At 35.6% G+C, this 23,394-nt stretch overlaps 2 protein-coding genes across 2 annotated transcripts; both read right to left on the bottom strand.

Annotated features, from left to right (window-relative positions):
* Nucleotides 1-805: 805 nt before the first annotated feature.
* LOC110933768 (protein FAR1-RELATED SEQUENCE 2-like) lies at nt 806-3,055 on the bottom strand. Its single transcript, XM_022176974.1, has 5 exons — nt 2,697-3,055; nt 2,088-2,346; nt 1,700-1,937; nt 1,235-1,286; nt 806-1,136 (listed from the first exon to the last, which is right to left on the bottom strand). Exons 1-5 carry the CDS (start codon nt 3,053-3,055, stop codon nt 806-808), a joined length of 1,239 nt encoding a protein of 412 aa, XP_022032666.1.
* Nucleotides 3,056-8,252: 5,197 nt separating this feature from the next.
* On the bottom strand, nt 8,253-9,629 carry LOC110933769 (protein FAR1-RELATED SEQUENCE 5-like). The gene is made up of 3 exons (XM_022176975.1): nt 8,975-9,629; nt 8,753-8,805; nt 8,253-8,444 (listed from the first exon to the last, which is right to left on the bottom strand). The coding sequence occupies exons 1-3, from the start codon at nt 9,627-9,629 to the stop codon at nt 8,253-8,255; spliced, it is 900 nt and encodes a 299-aa protein (XP_022032667.1).
* Between the last annotated feature and the right edge of the window lie 13,765 nt (nt 9,630-23,394).

Here is a 23,394-nt window from a genome sequence, read left to right as displayed (position 1 = left end):
ATAAACAACCTCTCACACCTTCTAATAACCACACCAAACCCAAAACGCCATATTTTCCTATATACCATTCATCTTAAAGATACACTATTTTCTCAGTAAACTTTCACTCAATGTGATGGGCAAAATCCTTATGCTGGGATATTGTCCATCTCATTGAGCAAAATCTTATTGAGTCTATCCTCAATATAAATGCCAAAACATACAAAAACCACAAAATTGCAAAAACGTCATTTCTTGGAGATTCAGTTTTGTTCTCAATATAGTTTAGCTGAACGGGGTGGACAACATTGTTAGACATCTTTCTTAACTGAGGATTAACATGTTGTCCATCTCGTTTAGCAAAACATTATTGAGTTTAACATGACCAAAACTAGAGGTTTAAGGTAGTTTTATTTAGTGTCGTTGTTTTTTTTTGGCGTTTGATTTGCTTGTCCGATCTTATATTGTTTGTTATGTAACTTCGAAGTAACATGTTATGAACAAATAGGTAGAAAAAAAAAGATGAAAAAAATGATATATAAGAGATGTAAAACGCCAAACTGAAATCTGTGTGTTTTCTTTAAGAATGAAAAATACAAAACGCCAAACTACTCTTCAGTGGCTCCCGAAGACCTTGTCGATCCTCTTTTAATTACGGTGTGTTTGCATGTCGATGCGAAGTGTCCATAGCCTTTGCAGTTCTGACACTGTCTTTCTTTGGCCCCGGGTTTCGACTTTGATTTCTTTTTCTCGATTGCTATCTCCTGCTTAGATTTCAGGCGCTTCCGAGATCCAGAACCTTTGGATTTATACCCAACAAGAACTCTTATCGGATTCTTGTCGTTTTTATATTGACCGATAATCTCCGTAACTCTATCCCTAGTACTAGAGGGGGAGAAACAATCTGCATATCTTGAACCTTCTTCATATAAGATTGAACATGATCCTTGTATAAGGATAGCTCCTCTTTGTTACCAGATAAACGGTTCAAAGTATACTCCGTTGGAAAAATAATCTCTCGCATCATACTTTGCACATCGGGATCAAGCTCGGTCATATATTCACGACTAATTGAGTATTCATAAGAGCAGTTTGGGGAAGCCTCTTTGCGCCATCTATTCAAAATGTATTGTTTTGGAAATTCTCTAATGTCCAAACTTCTCAAAACATAGAATATATGTCTACATAGCAAACCAAACTGCTCAAAATGCCTGCATAAGCAACTGCATGTGCAATCAGACTTACGCTACATTACCTGAAAAACGCCAAAAACAATATCTCTATAACGTCATACAGAGAAGGTTTGTCTAAAAAAATAAAAAAATACAACTGGATATGATAAACGCCATGTACAGAAAACGCCATATAAAAAACAAAACGCCATTGTTTACCTCAAATAAGGATGTACAAGGCTGCTGGAAATCATTTATATAAAACTTAACAAACCCATCGGGCTGATCTTCGTAAAGTTGATATATGCAATCCGCAATTCCAATTAGCTCAGCTTGAAGGTCACAAAAAATATTTTTTATGTATATGTCAGCAGCTTGGCCTTCCAACACTTGGTAATTACTCTTCAACTAGGGTCTTTTGTATCGAGATTCATGATCATTTTTCCGGTGCATGTGACGTTGTGGTTCTATTGCAGTTACGTAATGAGTCATGAACTCAACAAGAGTAGCCTTTGAATTGCACACTTGACCAAAAAAATGATTCTCACTCTCCGACCTCGATGTCGTTCGCATAAGGCTCGACTGCTCTTCCATTCTATAGTATGCAGGGATCCAAGATACCCTGAGTGCAAAAATATCAGAGAGCCAGTCATTATCTGCTAAATTGAACTCTCCGATAACCACTTCCCATTCTGATTCGAACTCTTCACTGGAAAGAATATCCGTCCATACAACACCACAAATACGTTCTTTGAAATTGGTGGAATTGCATAGCCTAACACCAACCTATGTATAACAGGAAAACGCCATGCAAAAAAACATATATATTACACAAAGACAATACTTAATTAAAAAACAGTAACAAGGTACAGAACGCCATATATTTTAAGACGCAGTATATCCTAAAACGCCAAAGGTAAAAATAAGCATATCAACCTTCAGAGAAAGTTTATGCATCACATGCCACATGCATAATTGATGCCTTGTGTCAACCAATACAGCAGAAATAGCCATCTTCATTGTTGGATCTTGGTCAGTGACAACAACTTTTGGTTGAGAACCAACAGCTTTTAGAAAAACTCTCAACAACCAAATATACGTATCAACAGTTTCTGAGGCCAATAATGCAGCACCAAATGTAACATTGCAGTGGTGAGTGTCTATACCGGTGAACGGTACAAACACCACAGCGTATCTGCATATGAAAATGCCATGAGAAATGAAACCATAATAAAACGCCATTGAATGTAAATTCTGAAAAACGGCAATGTATGTAACCAGTTAAAACGCCAAAAGAACATTAAAAAATAAAATTGAATTACAAAAATATTACTTGTTGGAACGATACGTGGCGTCAAACGAAATCACATCACCAAACACATGGTAATTACGTTTGGCTTGATCGTCACACCAAAAATGTCCCTTCAAACGATTGTCTTCGTCTGTGAAGTAATCGTACGAGAAATTAGGTTGGGACTGTTTTTTTCATCTAAATATCTCACAACCATCTCGGCGTCGTATTCCCTTATAAACAAGTTAATTTGCCTCTTGTAGTTCTTAAATTCAACTTTACTTGCACCGACGTCTTCAAAACCACCAAAACAAGTCTTCATAACATTAAACGCCTTAACTAGACCCAAATTCAACTTAGACATGCTGTGTATAACATGCTTCTGGAGCTGAATGAGATGTCGTTCAGTTGGAAGAAAATGCTTATCAGGACGTTCAACAAGGTCATGGTTGTGCTCCTCGACAAACTTATAGACCTTCCATGATCCAGCCTCAAAAATTACACATAACAGTGCACCACAATCAGTCCTCTTTGAAAAGTTAGATCGCACTAAGCGTTCCTTTTGATTGGGGTCCAACGTATCAACCTTCTTGTCCTTATATACCCCAGCCATGGTTGCAAAAGTCGCTAGGCGCTCCCTAGTCGGTCGACTGGGGAGTTGAGAGTACTCGGTCTAGGCGGAGAGTACTCGGGGAGTACTCGGACTTGTTAAATTATAAAGAAATTACTTTTTGGAGATTAAATATATGTCAAATAAAATAAATTTACAAATATTTATAACAAAATATGTGAAAATAATATTCATTCCTTAATATGATAGGCATAGTTTTATTATTATTTAAGTCAAACTAGGCCCGAGTTGACCTACGAGATCCAATTCTGGCCAAGGTTGACCGCGTTTGACCGACTCCGAGTAAATAGGCAGAGTCGAAGAAAGTCGACTCGGCAGCCTACCTTGTAGCGACTACTCGGGGAGTACTCGGCCTTTGAAACCTTGTTTTACAACCCCAGCTCTCGTACACATGTAATACTTAATATGTAATACACCTTTGGAGTTTATCTTTTCATTCCCTTTCCTGACTGAAAAACCACAAGCCTTGGCATACGTAACATACATTGAATAACAATCATCGAGGCTTGTGAATATCATGTCCATTCTGGGCTTTATTTCTTCACAAACGTCAGGAATGATAAATGGTAATCCAGTTTTGGGGCAAAACCTTTCACTCGAGGAAGCAACTTCGTCTGAGAAAACACAGTGAGGAACAAAAAATTCAAAAAAATGCCATTAAAACTAGAAAATGTCTCGTAATAACATTATAGATTAAAACGCCATTAATTGAATAATAAACAGGACATAATAAACACATAATTTGAAAACGCCATGATGAAAACACCAAAATACGCGCACCATAACTTTATTGATTAACAAAAATAATGAATTAACAATACTAATGCAATGTGATAATGAAAACGCCATGAGATGAATAATTAAAAACAGTTAACAACATAAATAATTAACAAATATAACATCATAATGAAAACGCCATAATTAACAAAACTGGTGTTTACACAAATTAACAAATAGTAATAACTGATGTTTACAAATACTACTAAATAATATTCAAAACTAATCAGGTGTAAAACGCCAATGATCGTAAAAACATAAGAAATCTACTAGATCCCAAACGATAATGAAAATTAATAATGAAAACTCTAATTATCAGTTCTTACTAATTGTTTAACTACCAATGAAAACGCGAATAAATTGGATACATGAACAACACCATTGAAAAGCATACAACACATTATGAAAATATTAATTTAAAGAAAAACAATGAAACAAGCATAAAAAGAACAAAACACCATATCTGTTGCATGATTTGCTGGAACAAAAATATGAAAAATCATCGAATTTTACTTTGTCGAACAGAATCCAGGTTAGACGCCATAGATCTGAGAAAGCTTGGAAAGGAGGTAACAGCTAACACGAAATCTTTGGAGTTTTAATTTGAAACAAATTTATAACACGGATAAGGAGGGAACGTATAAAAGGACAATTGTACCCCTGCATATCAATTAGCGCCCCCTGACACGTGTTGGGCCATGATCCGTTCTCACACTTTAGGGCGTTTTCTCCTGATCCCGTACCTATATATATATATATATATATATATATATATATATATATATATATATAATTTCCATTTTAACTTATGAAAATATACATATTTGTTTAAGAAAATTACTTAGGAGTTTAAGACTTAAGCTTTTCCATTAAGATTTGCTTAATCATGATTAAGGTCACTAATCGCGTTTAGTCATGTTAATCACCTTTTAATCACACCTTAATCCAGCTTGTACGATGTCCGTTGTCCGCATCGTGTTTAGGGATATAACATAAGCATGTTCATATATGTATTTTCGTGTAATTAACTTTCCAAGTATTGAAATATTTGAAGGATAAATATATATGTATAAAGATCCATATCCATGTTTATACTTTCAAGTATTTAGGAGGTTTTCTTTATGTTTGTGTATTTGAATTTAGTTACCCATTTCCTAACTTCTAATACATACACATAACACATTTATACATATACAACAAGATGAATTCTCTAAATTTATATGTTTCCATCCTATATATATATATATATAGAGAGAGAGAGAGAGAGAAAGTGTACTGTACAATATTCCTTATCGTACATTACGTACGCTACAATCTCAGTCGTCAGATCATCTTCCCGCATTGAAATCGCATGTTGTTTTTTTGTAACAATTTCGCATGTGATAATTTTTGATGAAATCGCATGTTGTTTTTTGGCAAATTGGATTTAAATCATCCCAACTCACTGTTATTGGCAAATAATAATCCCAACTCATTTAATCACCAATAATAATCCGAACTATTCACTTTTGTTTGTAAAATACTCCCAGTTAAAAAAACACTAACTAGGTTACAAATTTGCTGATGTGGCATCTGATGTGGCCCTTTTAGCTGATGTGTCATATGACGTGGCAGTTGATGTGGCATTTTTATGACGTAGCAGCTGATGTGGTAGTCTAGGTGGCATTTTTGATGACGTGGCAGCTGATGTGGCAGTCTACGTGGCATTTTTCGATTACGTGGCAACTGATGTGGCAGGTGACGTGGCAAGCCACATCAGCAAATTCTTAACCTAGTTAGTGTTTTTTTAACTGGGAGTATTTTACAAACAAAAGTGAATAGTTCGGATTATTATTGGTGATTAAATGAGTTGGGATTATTATTGGCCAATAACAGTGAGTTGGGATTATTTAAATCCAATTTGCCTTGTTTTTTTTAACAATTTCGCATGTGATAATTTTTGATTAAATAGCATGTTGTTTTTTTTTGTAACAATTTCGCATGTGACAATTTTGATGAAATTGCATGTTAAAAACCAACATGCGAAATTGTTACAAAAAAACAACATGTGATTTTCAATGCGGGAAGATGATCTGACGGCTGATATTGTAGTGTACGTAATGTACGATAAGGGCATTTGTACGTTAACCTAACCCTATATATATATATATATATATATATATATGTATGTATATATATATATATATATGTATGTATATATATATATATAGGGTTAGGATTTAGAGAAAACGCCCAAAAGTGTGAGAACGTAGAGAACGCTTATGGATCGTCAGATCAAAACAATCTATGGACTAGATGACACGGTGGTGTTTTCGTAAATAAAATAACTTTTATTAATCTAGCACGCTTCATTAAGGGTAAAAAGGTCTTTTGACTTCTCTACACAAAACGCCAAACTCACGCTATTAAAATCCCGCCTTAACACACATAGCACACTTCATCATAATATAAATGCCATAGATATAAAACGCCAAACTTTGTTTTTAACCGATAAAGCTGACCAAGTAGTACTGAAAACGACGGAACTTAATTACAAGCATTTACTGTAATAAAAATCGCGCCTAAAATACGCGCCAAAAACTTCCTATATAAACAAACTCTCAGAACTACTAAAATCCACACCAAAACCCCAAAACCTATATTTTCCTCTATACCATTCATCTTAGAAACGCTAAGAAACCCAAATATCAAAGATTCCAATCCATGTTTCTTTGATATACACTATTTTCTCAATAAACTTTCGCTCTATGTAATGAGCAAGATCCTCAATATAAACGCCAAAACATACAAAAACCACAAAACTTTAAAAACGCCATTTCATGGAGATTCAGTTTTTGTTCTCAATAAAGTTTAGCTAAACGGGATAGATAATATTGTTAGACATCTTTCTTAACTGAGGATTAACAATTTTATCCATCTCGTTCAGCAAAACATTATTCAGTTTAGCATGACCAAAATTAGAAGTTTATGGTAGTTTTATTTAGTGGCGTTATTGGTTTTTTTTTTTTTTTGCGTTTGATTTCCTTGTCCGATCTTATATTGTTTGTTATGTAACTTCGAAGTAGCATGTTATGAACAAATAGGTAGAAAAAAAAGATGGAAAAAAATGATGTATAAAAATGATGTAAAACGCCAAACTGAGATGTGTCTGTGTTCTATAGGATTGAAATATACAAAACACCAAACTACTCTACAGTGGATCTTAAAGACCATCTGTGTGTGTTCTGTAAGAATGAAAAATACAAAATGCCAAACTACTCTTCACTGGCTCTCGAAGACCTTGTCGATCTTCTTTTAATTACGGCCTGTTTGCATGTCGATGCGTAGTGTCCATAGCCTTTGCAGTTCTGACACTGTCTTTCTTTGGCCCCGGGTTTCGACTTTGATTTCTTTTTGTCGATTGCTATCTCCTTTTTAGATTTCAGGCGCTTTCGAGAACCAGAACCTTTGGATTTATACCCAACAGGGACTCTTATCGGATTCTTGCCGTTTTTTATTGATCAGTTATCTCGGCAAATCTATCCCTAGTACTAGCAGGAAGAGCAAAAATCTGCATATCTTGAACCTTCTTCATATAAGATTGAACATGATCCTTGTATAATGATAGCTCCTGTTTATTACCAGATAAACAGTTCAAAGTATATTACATTGAAAAGATAATATCTCGCATCATACTTTACACATCAGGATCAAGCTCGGTCATATATTCACGACTAATTGAGTATTCAGGGGAGCAGTTTGGGGAAGCCTCTTTGCGCCATCTATTCAGAATGTATTGTTTTGGAAATTCCCTAATGTCCATAATTCTTAAAACATAGAATATATGTATACATAGCAAACCAAACTGTTCAAAACGCCTGCATGAGCAACTGCATGTGCAATCAGACTTACGGAACATTGCCTGAAAAACGCCAAAAACAATATCTCTATAACGCCATGCATAGAATGTTTGTCTAAAAAAACACATTGCATATAATAAAACGCCATTAACAGAAAACGCCATAAAAACCAAAACGCCATTATTTACCTCAAATAAAGATGTACAAGTCTGTTGAAAGTCATTTACGTAAAACTTAACAAACCCATCAGGCTGATCTTCGTAATGTTGATTTATGCAATCCGCAAGTCCAACAAGCTCAGCTTGAACGTCACAAAAAAATACTTTTTGTGTATATGTCAACAGCTTGCCCTTCCAACAATTGGTAACTACTCTTCAACTGGGTCTTTTGTATTGAGATTCATGATCATTTTTCTGGTGTGTGTGACGTTGTGCTTTTATTGCAGTCTCGTAATGCGCCATGAACTCAACAAGAGTAGCTTTCAAATTGCACACTTGACCAAAAAAATGATTCTCACTCTCCGACCTCGATGTCGTTCACATAAGACCAGACATCTCCTCCATTCAATTGTATGCAAGGATCCAAGATTCTCTAAATGCAAAAATATCAGATAGCCAGTCATTATCTGCTAAATTGAACTTTGCGATAACCGCTTCCCATTCTGATTCAAACTCTTCAGGTGTGAGAATATCCGTCCACACAACACCACAAATACGTTCTTTAAAATTGGTGGAATTGCATTGTCTAACACCAACCTATGTATAACACGAAAACGCCATGCATAGAAAAACACAAAGACAAAACTTAATTAAAAAAAACACTAACAAGGTAAAGAACGCCATGTATTTTAAAACGCAGTGTATCCTAAAACGCCAAAGGTAAAAAAAGCATAACAACCTTCAGAGAAAGTTTATGCATCACATGCCACATGCATAACCGATGCCTCTTGTCAATAAATACAACAGAAATAGCCTTCTTCTCAACAAGCAAATATACGTATCAGCAATTTCCGATGCCAATAATGCTGCACCAAATGTAACATTGCAGTGATGATTGTCTATACCAGTGAATGGTACAAACACCATAAAGTATCTGCATATGAAAACGCCATGAGAACTGAAACAATAATAAAACGCCATTGCATATAAACTAATAAAACGCCATGGAATGTAAACTAATAAAACGCCATTGCATGTAAACTAATAAAACGCCATAGCATGTAAACTAATCAAACGCGCTTGTATGTAAACTAATAAAACACAAAAAACAGAAAAAGTTGAATTACGTTTGGCTTGATCGTCGCACCAAAAAAGTCCCTTCAAACGATTCTCTTCGTCTGTGAAATAATCATACGAGAAATTAGGCTGGGAATGTTTTTTTTCATTCAAATGTCTCACAACCATATCGGCGTCATATTCCCCTATAAACAAGTTAATTTGCCTCTTATAGTTCTTAAATTTAACTTTACTTGCACAAGCGTCTTCACAGCCGCCAAAACAAGTCTTCATAACATTAAACGCCTTGACGGGACCCAAATTCAGCTTAGACATGCTGTGTATAACATGCTTCTGGAGCTGAGTGAGGTGTCGTTCAGTTGGAAGAAAATGCTTATCAGGACGTTCAACAAGATCATGATTATGCCCCTCGACAAACTTATACACCTTCCATGATCCAGCCTCAAAAAGTATACATAACAGTGCACCACAATTATTCCTCTTTGAAAAGTTTGATCGCACTACTCGATCCTTTTGATTGGGGTCCAACGTATCAACCTTCTTGTCCTTGTATAACCCAGATCTCGTACACAAGTAATACTTAATATGTAAGACACCTTTAGAGTTTGTCTTTGTAGTCCCTTTCCTGACTGAAAACCCACACTCCTTGGCATACTTAACATACATTGAATAACAATCATCGAGGCTTGAGAATACCATGTCCATTGTGGGCTTTAATTCTTCGCTGACGTTAGGAATGATAAATGGTAATCCAGTTTTGGGGCAAATCCTTTGACTCGAGGAAGAAACTTCATCTGAGAAAACACAATGAGGAACAGAAAAATCAGAAAAACACAGTGATGTCTCATAATAACGTTATATATTGAAACGACATTAATTGAATAATAAACAAGACATAATAAACACATAATTTAAAAACGACATGATAAAAAACCATAAGATGAATAATTAAAAACACTTAACAACATAAATAATTAACAAAATATAACATCATAATGAAAACGCCATAATTAACAAAACTGATGTTTACACAAATTAACAAAATAGTAATAACTGATGTTCACAAACACTACTAAATAAAATTCAAAACTAATCAAATAGATGTAAAACGCCAATGATCGTAAAAACATAAGAAATATACTAGAACGTCAACGACAATTAAAATTAATATTTAAAACTCCAAATGTCAGTTCTTAATAATTGTTTAAATACAAATTAAAACGCGATTAAATTGCATAATTGAATAACGCTATTGAAAATCATACAACACATTATAAAAATACTAATACAAAAAAAAACAATGAAACAATGATAAAAAACAAAACGCCATATCTGTTGCATGATTTGCTGGAACAAAAATAGAAAACGCCAACGAATTTTACTTTGTCGAACAGAATCCACGTTAAACGCCATAGATCTGAGAAAGCTTGCAAAGGAGGTAACAGCTAACAATAAATCTTTGGAGTTTTAGTTTGAAAGATATTTATAACGCGAATAAGGAGGGAACGTATAAAAGGACAATCGTACCCCCGCATAACAATTAGCGCCCCCTGCCACGTGTTGGGCCAGGATCCGTTCTCACCGTTCTCACACTTTTCACCGTTCTCTCTGTTCTCTCCTGAACCCGTTTCTATATATATATATATATATATATATATATATATATATATATATATATATATATAGGGGGATGGTTCAAATGAAAACCACTTTTATCGCGAAAACTAACTAAAAAGGCCTAAAAACACACCAATAATTTTTTTTCAATTTTTTTTATAAAAAATCGCAGGTTTTTTTATATAAAAAAATTTTCAAAAAAAAAAATTGTATTACACATGTGCGCTACAATCTTTTTTTTTTTTAATTTTTTTATATATACTAAAAGTGGCGAAAATTGGTATGCAAAAAAAAAATTGGTATGTTTTTTTGGCTTTTTTAGTTAGTTTTCGAGTTGTCGCGTTAACTAGTGGTTTTCATTTGAACCTTCCCCGATATATATATATATATATATATATATATATATATATATGGGTAGGGATCCTAAGAGAAGTCCACCCTATATGAGAAACTTGAGAAGCATTCTGGACCACACATTTTTCTAAGCCTTTCGTAATATACACATATGTATAGTTTAAAATTGACTATATATATATATATGTATATTGAGTTATACACATATGTATATAGTCAATTTTAAACTATACATATGTGTATATTACGAAAGGCTTAGAAAAATGTGTGGTCCAGAATGCTTCTCAAGTTTCTCAACTAGCATATCACTTCTCACATGATCCTTTTCCATATATATATATATATATATATATATATATATATATATATATATATATATATATATATAGGGGAAGGTTCAAATGAAAACCACTAGTTATTGTGAAAACTAGAAAACTAACTAAAACCCACTAAAAAGGAGGGAGGGAAGACTTTTAATGAAGGAGGGGTAAAATTGGAACAAAAAATATATAACTTTTCAAACATTTCTCATTTCTCCATACGTTATCATTTTAAAACAAAAATGGCACCATAAGATCACAAATTTTCTTATCTTTCATTCAAGTATATTCGAGCATATTTTTTATGACATAAAAAAAGATTTATGGTGTCGTCTTGTTTTCAATACTATTATTATAGTAGTGCACATGTGCAATATAACATGTACTACAATGTGCATTACATGCTTAAACTTAGTTTTTTGATTCTAGTTTAGCTTTTAGGGTTAGTTTTTTTGGAGGTTTAGGATTAGGATTAGGTTTTTGGGTGTGGGGGGGAGGGGGTTTAGGTTTTTGGGGGGTGGGGGGTTAGGTTTTTTTTGGGTTTATGTTTAGGGTTTAGTTTTAGGTTTTCGGGAGGGTGGGGGTGGGGGGGTTTAGGTTTTGGAGGGGGGGGGTTAGGCTTTTGGTGGGAGGGTGAATTTAGGTTTTGGGGTGGGGGGGTGGGGGGTTTAGGTTTTTGGGGGGTGTCGGTGGGGGGTGGGTTAAGTGGTTTAGGCATTCCGTATTAGTACACATGTGCAGTACAACCAAAAAAAAAAATTTTTTTTTTTTTGAAATTTTTTTTTCCATATATAAAAAGTAGCGATTTTTCTAAAAAAAAATTGTAAAAAAAAAAAAATTGTATGTTTTTTAGGTTTTTTTAGGCTTTTTTAGTTAGTTTTCGAGTTTTCACAATAAAAGTGGTTTTCATTTGAACCATCCCCTATATATATATATATATATATATATATATATATATATATAGGGTAGGGATCCAAAGTGAACCTATCCTAATATGAGAACAAAATGAACCATTATAGACCCTTGATTTTGTAGATGATAGATTTTAGATCAATGGCACAATTGTAATTAAGGATATAATAAGTTTAATATTAATATTAATGTAAAGGGTAAAAATGGAAATTTCGTATTAAATGTATTCCGTTTGAAAACTGTAATCCCATAAATCTCTCTGTTAGTTTCCAATATACACACCATAATCAAGAAATCATTTATACTTCAATAAAAAAATATTCAAGTGCATATCTTCAACGATCCTCTCTCTCATATCTTCTTTTCACCCAATACTAATGGTAGTATACACATGTGTATTGTTTCCCATTTCAGTTGTCGATATAAGAAGACATGTGTAATCGTGAATTGTGAAATATACAAACTGGAGATATGTGTACATGCATTGAAGCTGGAATGTTATGTCGTGTAACTAACAATGTTCATGTTTTTTATGGTCAATATTAATCGGAGTATACACATGTGTATTGTCTCCCATTTCACTTCTTTGATATAAGAATACATATGTGTAATCTTGAATTGTGAAATATACAGATTGTATATACACATGATCTTCTTCTGGCTGTTCATTTACCGGGGGAATCGCTAAATTTTATGAAACAATAGGATGATCATGTGTGTCAGACATAATATTACTTTTTATCAAAATAACTCCAAGGATGATGGAAAAAGTGGACCGAATGAAAACAATAAGATGTTCGAAATTGGTTGAATATGATGAACAACAAATGCAATACATATCAATGTGTTTTTTATTGGGTAAAATCTTAATTCAAACTTACGCACAGATATTTGGATCTCATAATTATAGGGGTAGTTACATGTATGTTGTAACTGATCATGATAAAAGAAAAAGGATTATTTTTTAAATTTAATTAAAAAAATTATTTTTAAATGTATAATGACAATCATACCCTTATAGTTTTAAAACTAGATCAATGGCCAGGATGAGTTCGTTTTTGTTCACAAATAGGGAAAGGTTCACAAATGAACCTAACCCTATATATATATATATATATATATATATATATATGTATGTATGTATGTATGTATGTATGTATATATATATAATTTCCATTTTAACTTATGAAAATGTACATAAATGTTTAGGAAAATTATTTAGGATTTTAAGACTTAAACTTTTCCATTAAGATTTGCCTAATCATGATTAAGGTCACTAATCGCGTTTAGTCATGTTAATCACCTTTTAATCACACCTTAATCACGATTAGGATTTTAGAAAATTTCATCATAGTTTCCCTTAAACTATGGCATTTTTCACGTTTTCAGAACGTATTTTAAACCATGTTTTAATCTCAAAAATCATCATCAACTCAAATCAAGTTCAATCACCAACTTTGCATGTCTATAATAACACATAACACCTTCATTTTCCCATGAATTTATATATATATTTTTAACAAAACTTCTAAAAATAACCACACTTTTTATATCCATTAGCTAATTCATCCTTGTAATATAAACTTGTTTAAACCATTCTTTGAGATCCTTATATCATATATCATGATTTTATTTTCTTGTAAAAGTTATATTTGTTAAAAATCACTTTCAAGTTTAGTGTTTAAACTCATAGATTATGAAGGTGATGATCTTATTAGATCTAAACATCTGGATGTTTAGATCATCATTTTTAAGTATGTTCATACAAGATCATGATATTAAACAACCTACTTTACCATAAACATCAAGTTCATACAAACTAGTCTACACTAATCAACATAATCAACATATAAACACTTTATTTTCATAAGCTTTTAAGTTATATTTAGGGTTTTTAAGTTTTATTATACAAGATGTTCAAGATGGCAAGTTGTACATTTATGATCTTCTTAAATAACAAGCATGAAAATGAGAGGTAGAAGGTCTTACTACTAGCACAAGGCTACGGGAGTTCTTTGATGAAAAAGATGAAGAATGTAAGAAGATGTTGAAGCTCCAAATGATGTGGTTATGCTCCTAGTGCACTCCTACAAGCTTGAACCTTCTTAGATCTCCATGGAATAGGTTGTAAAGGCTTGAATTAGGGTGTTTAAGGTTTGAAATTGAGGAGGTGAAGAGGTGGTGGTGGTTCGTGGATTAGAGAGAGAGAATGAGGGTATTTGTGATTTTTTTTTTTTTGAAGTGAGAGGAATGAGAACATGTAAGGGGAGTTGTGTTATAATCTTCCACTTTTCAATCAAGTCAACACCATATCTCTAGCACCATGCCTCATTTCAAATCCTCATTATAACAACTAGTTGTAGGATGTGGGGTGGGCCCTACTTTGGCCGAAAATGGTAAGTAGGGGGTAGGGCATGGCTTCTTGCATTCTTTTATAATTTGTAGCATGTGATGAATGTATATGGACTAGATATTTAGGCACTTAAGGTTAGTCTTGCATAATTAGTGAAGTAATGATGTTTATGATGTTAAACTAGGTCAAACTAGTTCACTAGATTAATTTACTAGGTGTTAGGATAATAAAAATATCACTAGTTCATTCGTCGGCTCGAAATCGGACAATGTGTGAAAGGTGAGTCATAATACCGGAAGTGATGTCCTTGATATTATGTTGATATCCCCGGGTTTGTTTAAGGTGTTTAACATCATTTACAAGCTTTATTTACATTGCAAAAGCTGAATTTTTTGTGTTGCGGATAAAGTGTAATTGTTATATAATAGTGTGGATTGGACAATTTATTAACGTGTGCATTTTTCGGAAAGTTAAATTATTGTTGCATTTTGTGCCCTTAATTTAGGGTTCTTATTCATGTATTTGTGATGATATGCTTGTCGTATCATTCGTTAGTTATTTCGGACAGTTTTCAAAACTCGCTGGCATGAATAGTGTGTTTAAGTGAATAGTGTTTTCAACATTTTCGCCAACATATTAGGACATAGTTAATCATTTTCTCGCGACGCGGTGAATGTAACAATACCAAATGTCAAGTTTAGATATGTCCTACAAATGCTAGACTTGTATGACCTAATCATGCACAAATTAAGCCACAAATGTACGCAATTAAAGGTATAAATAGTTGTTAAGTTGTATGGAATTACCATTAATTTTGCCGGTTGTCACATAAAACACAATAAGAAAACCCAGTTGCGTATTACACAATTGACATATCGTAAAACACAATTAGTATCAAACTAAAAACACAATTAAAAGTAGACCAAAACCACAATCGATGACAATGGATAAAAGACACAATGGACAACAGTCTAAACACATGAGAAAACTCAGTTGCGTATTACACAATGGACATAACATAAAACACAACATGTATCAAACTAAAAACACAATTGAAAGTAGACCAAAAACACAATAGATGACAACAGATAAAAGACACAATGGACAACAGACTAAACACAATGAGTATCAAACTAAAAACACAATTGATGATAGCAGATAAAAGACATAATTAAAAGCAGACTCAAACACAATGGACGACAGACTAAAACACAATGAACAGCGAATTAAAACATAATAGGCAAAAAAACAAAAACACAATGAACAACTAATTAAAACACAACTGATAGCATAATAAACACAATGACCAAAACCTATAACACAATGTATAGAAAACCCAAATACAACACTATCTTTATTGTGTCGTACATTGTGTTATAGGTTCTGATAAAAACACAATGGACATAACCAAAACTAACACTATGTTATAAGTTTTGATAATGATGTGTGTAAAATGCAACATATAAATTACATCAAATGAGGCATAAAACTAACCTTTTTTAAGTACTAATGTTGGAAAAAGTGTGCTTTTGTCTTCCTTTTGTATTTTCAGGGTTAAAAGAGCTTAAATGAACAAAAGAAGCAAAAATGCAGCCAAATCCAACATAAATAAAAAGAAAAGGAAGAAACGTGGCATGCCCGACTCCTCGACAGCATCTCCCAAAGCAAAAACAAGAAGAAAGCTGAGCATGGGGCTATGCCCAGCTGAGCATGGGGCTGTGCCCAGCTGAACACGGGGCTGTGTCCAGCGGACACGGGGCGTGTCCAGCTCAACACGGGGCCGTGCTCAGCGAGCAGGGGGCAGTGTCCAGAATGGTCAGCCCTGGCACAAAAGACAAAGTGGTAGAAGCTTCTATTGCCCACCACGGGGTCGTGCCCAGCGGACACGGGGGCGTGGTCAGAGTGCTGCAGGTGCATTTATTGTAATTGCGAATTACAATTAATGAAGAGAGAGAGTGTCAGACGGGCACGGGGCCGTGTCCAGCGGACACGGGGCCGTGCCCAGGCTTCTGTTCAGCCTATAAATAGGAGTGCTTGGCTTCATTTCAACTCATCCCTTGGCACACCACCTCTCTCACACTTCATCCACCATCCACCACCATCACAACACCATCATCCACCACCATCATCCATTGTCCATCATAGAGTGTGTGAGTCGTCTCGGGATCCAAGATTGATAGTAAGAGTTCTTGACAATCAAGGCCATGTTTGCCTAAGTCTCTTACATCACTTGGTGAAGACAAGTGTTTAGTATAATACTTTTTATTTTTAATCTTTTGCACTTTTTATTTGGTTTTGTATTAATGACTTTAATAACTAGTTACTTATGTTGAAGGTGATCTTTCCTTATCGTTTGTCCGTGGTGTCTTGGCATTATTTTACTGTCTATATAAAATAAAAGATTTTCACCATTCATATCTCCACGGTCTATATGGAGGTATGTTGGCTACCTGGTCGGGGTTAAGGGAACGGTTTGGTAAGGGTCTTGCCCTTGTTCAGCGTTTAGAGGTCCTGCAAGGGACCTGGGTCAAATTTAGTAGGATCTCCTTCAATGCCCATAGGTATTGGATGGCGGGGATCCAAACTCTTTGACCCCCTCATAAGTTAACTACTATTAATACTATAACCCGGCTATTTAGGATTGTATCCCTGCTGACTCAGACTACTTAGCCGAGGGTAACGTCACCGCCAAAAGCGGGGCCTACCATAATTTGCATTAATAACTTAATTCATTATCTTCCAATAATCCAACCTTTTAGGATTGTATCCTTGCTGACTCAAACTACTGGGTTGAGGGTAACGTCGCCTTCAAAAGAGGGGCCTACTACAATAACTAAGATAATCTCTTAAACAAGTGCAAAAGTGAGAAAATAATCAAAGGTTATACTAATACACGAGTCGGATCCAAGTGATTCATCTTGTCTATCTGTTTTTATTTTATTTTTATTTTTCAGCATTTAGTTAGTTTTTATTTTCTTAGTTTAAAAAACATTTTTCTAACTTTTTGATTTGATTAGACGTTGAGGATAAACCGGTATTAAAAGCTCTTGTGTCCTTGGACGACCTCGGTATCTTACCAACACTATACTACGTCCACGATGGGTGCACTTGCCCATATGTGTGTTTAGTGTTAGTAAATATCGTGTTTTATAAATTTAAAACTTGGCTAAAGGTGTAAAAAGAGCTTAATTATAGGGAAATTGGCCTGTAATAATCTCACCTAGACCTTATTGGCCATTAATAATCCCACCTCAGAATATTCCCCCCACTAGTCCCACCTTTCACCTATTTTTCCTACAATGGTCCCCCGTCAAAAATAGTTAACGGAGTTAACCTTTTTTCCAAATTACAAACAGATTTTTTAGGGCTTTTGATTAGAACGACGATACGAGTCCATTGATGTAAAACTTGCCTCGAAACGGTGCTCCAAACGATGAAAACGGCGCTTCAATTCAGGTGTTTAAATTTCCAATTAACCAAAATCAAGTCACTTGGAGCACCGTTTCGAGGCAAGTTTTACATAAATGGACTCGTATCGTCGTTCTGATCAAAAGTCCTAAAAAATCTGTTGGTAATTTGGAAAAAAGCTTACCTCCGTTAAGTTTTTTTAACGGGGGACCATTGTAGGAAAAATAGGTGAAAGGTGGGACTGGTGGGGGGAATATTCTGAGGTGGGATTATTAATGGCCAATAAGGTCTAGGTGGGATTATTACAGGCCAATTCCCCTTAATTATATTATAAAAATATATTACACTACACACGCATCAAGTTTTTGGCGCCGCAGCCGGGGACACAAGGATTTTAAGAAAGCTTAAAATCGACGGCCTAATCAGTTTTTCAAAACCTTTTTGAAACGCGCGCACATTTTTCTACATTTTAGCTTAGTTTGCATTTACAGTAGCCTGAATACGGGGCCGTGCTCGCTGAACACGCCCCCGTGCTGCATATTTTTAGTTAGATACCCAGATACAGAGTCTGAACACGGGGCCGTGCTCGCTGAACACGCCCCCGTGCTCAACGTGACCAGCAACTTTAATTAAAACGCCCAGATACAGACCCTGAACACGGGGCCGTGTTCACCCAACACGGGGCCGTGTCCAGCTTCTGTTTCCGTCCTTATTTTTGTTTTCTGGTCCCGAGACTCGGTTGTGGTCTGTTGAGTGATTCTTATGGATCAATACTCAGGAGGTTACAACTACACCTATGATGAGGATGATTATAGGGGTAATTATTGCACTAATTGTCGTAACGCACGCTCGGTTCAATATAATAACTCATATCAACCATCCAATTCATACAACCACTATGAGGAGCCCAGGTACGAGCCATCAACTTCATACACATCCTATGAAGACCAAAGGTATGAACCTCCTCCCTCATACTCATATTTTGATGAACCAAGGTATGAGCCCTCATACTCATACTTTGAAGATTCAAGATATGAACCACCACCTTCATACTCTTATTATGAGGAACCATGGCGTGAACAACCCACCTCATATGAGTACTATGAAGAACAAAATTTCGACCCTTATCCATCATATACTTACCATGAAGAACAATGGTGTGAACCATCTACTTCATATGAGTACTATGAGGAGCCAATGATCGAACAACCGGATTCAAGCTTTGAGGATCCCAATTCTTTTTCTCTCACCGAAGTGACCAATAGGATATTAGAACACATTAAAACTATCGAACGTTACATGAAAGAATCTCGCGCAAGGGAAGAGGAATCCCGCGCAAGAGAAGAATTAACTTGTAATAATAACGTAGAGATAGTTGAAAATGTAAAAAGGGAAGAACAAGAAAGTGAAAAACCGACACATGAGTTAAACAACGAAAGAGGTGAGGTCGATAACGCTAAATTACAAGAAGAGTCTAATTTTGAAGAAATTAATCTCTTGTCACCTTCTTTTGAAAATCATTGTTTAGTAACCCCTCATGCAAAGTTTTTAAAAGAGTTAAACACTAGTGCTAAAATCAAAGAAATGGTAAGTGTTAGTTAACTAATGATCAAACGTCGCTAATAAAAGAAGATCCTTTTGAAATTAACATTACACCGGTTCCATGTTTCTTTCAAAATTCCTTTATTAGTAATATCACCATTGATAAAGATCTTTGTGTTAACATAATGCCTAACTACATTTTCGAAAAATTAAGTATTAGTGATTTTGCTCCACTTCAAATACCCATTTTTCTATCTAATCGGAAAATCATAAAATCAATCGGTGTAGTTGAGGATATCTTGGTTCAAACAAATCAAATGGTAATCCCAACCGACTGTGTCATCCTTGATGAAGCTCCTCTAGTGTTGGGACGACCTTTTGTAAAAACTCATGAAGCTTTGAAAAACCGGAAGTACAACAATCTACCTGTTCAATTAGGGGCATTCAAAAGGAGCATAGATCTTGAGCGCTCAATGAAATATCCTTTTGGCAATAATGACCCCCTAATTAAAGATGAGCCAGAACCACCCGATAAGGAGGGTCTAGCCAAGGACCCTTATAAACGTGGCGCACCACGGAGGCATTCCGCGGAACTATCCGTAGTTTAGTTTAGATTAACTTTTATGTTTTCTAGTTTTGTTTTTAATTTTCAGGAATAAAACACACTCGGGATGGTGAAGGATGCTAAGGGAAGCTTGAACCAACACCCCATACATAAAAACAGAGCCTTCCGACGATTTTTCTTCATTACAGCAAGTTCAGCACGGGGCCGTGCTCACCCAACACGCCCCGGTGCCCAAAACTCTGCAGAAATGCCCAACTCAGGTATCTGGACACGGGGCCGTGCTCACTGAACACGCCCCCGTGCCCAGCCTTCTGTTTACTTTTGGTACTGGCAGTCTGGACATGGGGCCGTACTCAGCCAACACCACCCCGTGTTCAGCTACCCAGTACCATAAAATCTTGTTTTTAACCCACTTTTACACATTCTAATCAACCGAAAATCTTATTTTTGGGACACATTGAGGACAATGTGTAATTTAAGTGTGGGGGAATGCTAAAACCTTGAATTTTGCAAGTCCTAATTACAAGCCTTACTCAAAACTCTATTGGAACCGCTAAACACCCCAAATTTTTTCAAAAACTTTTCATTTTTTTTTTACTTGTCTTGGTTTAATTTGGGAATTTCAAAATTCTAAAAAGGTTATATTTTTACAAATTTACAACCTATAACGTCGTGATAAAAAGAACCAACATAAGAAAATTATGAAACGGCATGACAAGCTTAGTTAAAATTTAATTATATATACTTGATCACATAAAAACCCATTCCCACAAAAGTGAGTTTTGAGCCTTTATTGAGCATACAAATATACATCTTTAAACTAAATGCTCATTTTTCGTTTCTTGTGTGAATAGCCGCTTGGTTTCTTACGACTCTAGAACTTGCCACAACGATACATTCCCGGTCCTTACCAACTTAAACCCGAGTAAGTAAATGATGGAGGCATTAGGACTAACCCTTTTAGTTCTACACCATTATTTTTCTTTTTTTTTTTACCACCTACCCAAAATCCCCCTAGTTAACCCCTTTGAGCCTAAACCTTTTCATTTCTTAACCCAAAACAAACACCCTTTTTCCCACCAAAACCCCTTTTTCATTTTAAACCCTTTTAGTAACAAAGCGCGGTTTTTCTTATGACTTCCTTATAAAAAAATGATGATAATAATGAAGCCAAAAGAAATAAACAAACAAGGTTATCAAAAAGAACTTTGTTTGAAAAAAAAAATTGCTTCATTAAATAAAAAGTCAAAAAAAAAAGAAAAAAAAAGGTCTTACGAAAACCGACGCTTTTTATGCTTTTCGCCCTTTTACTAACCACTAACCCAACCACCCACCTTTAGCCCAAGCCTAACCCTTCACCCAAAAAGTCCTCTTGATATTTACAAAGGTATAAAGTTAAAAAGGAGGAGGATTGATTGCTTGGCAAGCTTATGGTAGGAATAAGTTCCATGCCGCTCTCGAGTGATTCACTAAAAATACACCTTCGGCCGAGTGTTGAGTGATCCCCCGTGAGGTATGTGAACTTGTATATAAATGGAATTTTAAAAAGGCATACTATGCCCAAATAAGTAATTTATCTTATGAAACGTTCTAAATAAATCATAACGAATAGGATTGTAAATAGTATAAAAATAAAACCCAATAAAGATCTTGGATTCCCGACACTCAAAGACAAGCCCAAAACCTTCTCTTCTACCCATTCCATTTGGGAGTGTAAGCCACATATTAAAGAGTTTTGCTTGAGGACAAGCAAAGATTCAAGTGTGGGGGTATTTGATGTGTGTAAAATGCAACATATAAATTACATCAAATGAGGCATAAAACTAACCCTTTTTAAGTACTAATGTTGGAAAAAGTGTGCTTTTGTCTTCCTTTTGTATTTTCAGGGTTAAAAGAGCTTAAATGAACAAAAGAAGCAAAAATGCAGCCAAATCCAACATAAATACAAAGAAAAGGAAGAAACATGGCATGCCCGACTCCTCGACAGCATCTCCCAAAGCAAAAACAAGAAGAAAGCTGAGCATGGGGCTATGCCCAGCTGAGCATGGGGCTGTGCCCAGCTGAACACGGGGCTGTGTCCAGCGGACACGGGGCGTGTCCAGCTCAACACGGGGTCGTGCTCAGCGAGCACGGGGCAGTGTCCAGAATGGTCAGCCCTGGCACAAAAGACAAAGTGGTAGAAGCTTCTATTGCCCACCACGGGGCCGTGCCCAGCGGACACGGGGGCGTGGTCAGAGTGCTGCAGGTGCATTTATTGTAATTGCGAATTACAATTAATGAAGAGAGAGAGTTTCAGACGGGCACGGGGCCGTGTCCAGCGGACACGGGGCCGTGCCCAGGCTTCTGTTCAGCCTATAAATAGGAGTGCTTGGCTTCATTTCAACTCATCCCTTGGCACACCACCTCTCTCACACTTCATCCACCATCCACCACCATCACAACACCATCATCCACCACCATCATCCATTGTCCATCATAGAGTGTGTGAGTCGTCTCGGGATCCAAGATTGATAGTAAGAGTTCTTGACAATCAAGGCCATGTTTGCCTAAGTCTCTTACATCACTTGGTGAAGACAAGTGTTTAGTATAATACTTTTTATTTTTAATCTTTTGCACTTTTTATTTGGTTTTGTATTAATGACTTTAATAACTAGTTACTTATGTTGAAGGTGATCTTTCCTTATCGTTTGTCCGTGGAGTCTTGGCATTATTTTACTGTCTATATAAAATAAAAGATTTTCACCATTCATATCTCCACGGTCTATGTGGCGGTATGTTGGCTACCTGGTCAGGGGTTAAGGGAACGGTTTGGTAAGGGTCTTGCCCTTGTTCAGCGTTTAGAGGTCCTGCAAGGGACCTGGGTCAAATTTAGTAGGATCTCCTTCAATGCCCATAGGTATTGGATGGCGGGGATCCAAACTCTTTGACCCCCTCATAAGTTAACTACTATTAATACTATAACCCGGCTATTTAGGACTGTATCCCTGCTGACTCAGACTACTTAGCCGAGGGTAACGTCACCGCCAAAAGCGGGGCCTACCATAATTTGCATTAATAACTTAATTCATTATCTTCCAATAATCCAACCTTTTAGGATTGTATCCTTGCTGACTCAAACTACTGGGTTGAGGGTAACGTCGCCTTCAAAAGAGGGGCCTACTACAATAACTAAGATAATCTCTTAAACAAGTGCAAAAGTGCGAAAATAATCAAAGGTTATACTAATACACGAGTCGGATCCAAGTGATTCATCTTGTCTATCTGTTTTTATTTTATTTTTATTTTTCAGCATTTAGTTAGTTTTTATTTTCTTAGTTTAAAAAACATTTTTCTAACTTTTTGATTTGATTAGACGTTGAGGATAAACCGGTATTAAAAGCTCTTGTGTCCTTGGACGAC

Source organism: Helianthus annuus, chromosome 4, assembly GCF_002127325.2.
Source record: "Helianthus annuus cultivar XRQ/B chromosome 4, HanXRQr2.0-SUNRISE, whole genome shotgun sequence".
NCBI lineage: Eukaryota > Viridiplantae > Streptophyta > Magnoliopsida > Asterales > Asteraceae > Helianthus > Helianthus annuus.
Note: the sequence above shows the minus strand (reverse complement) of the source record. Positions and strands in the feature narration are given on the sequence as shown.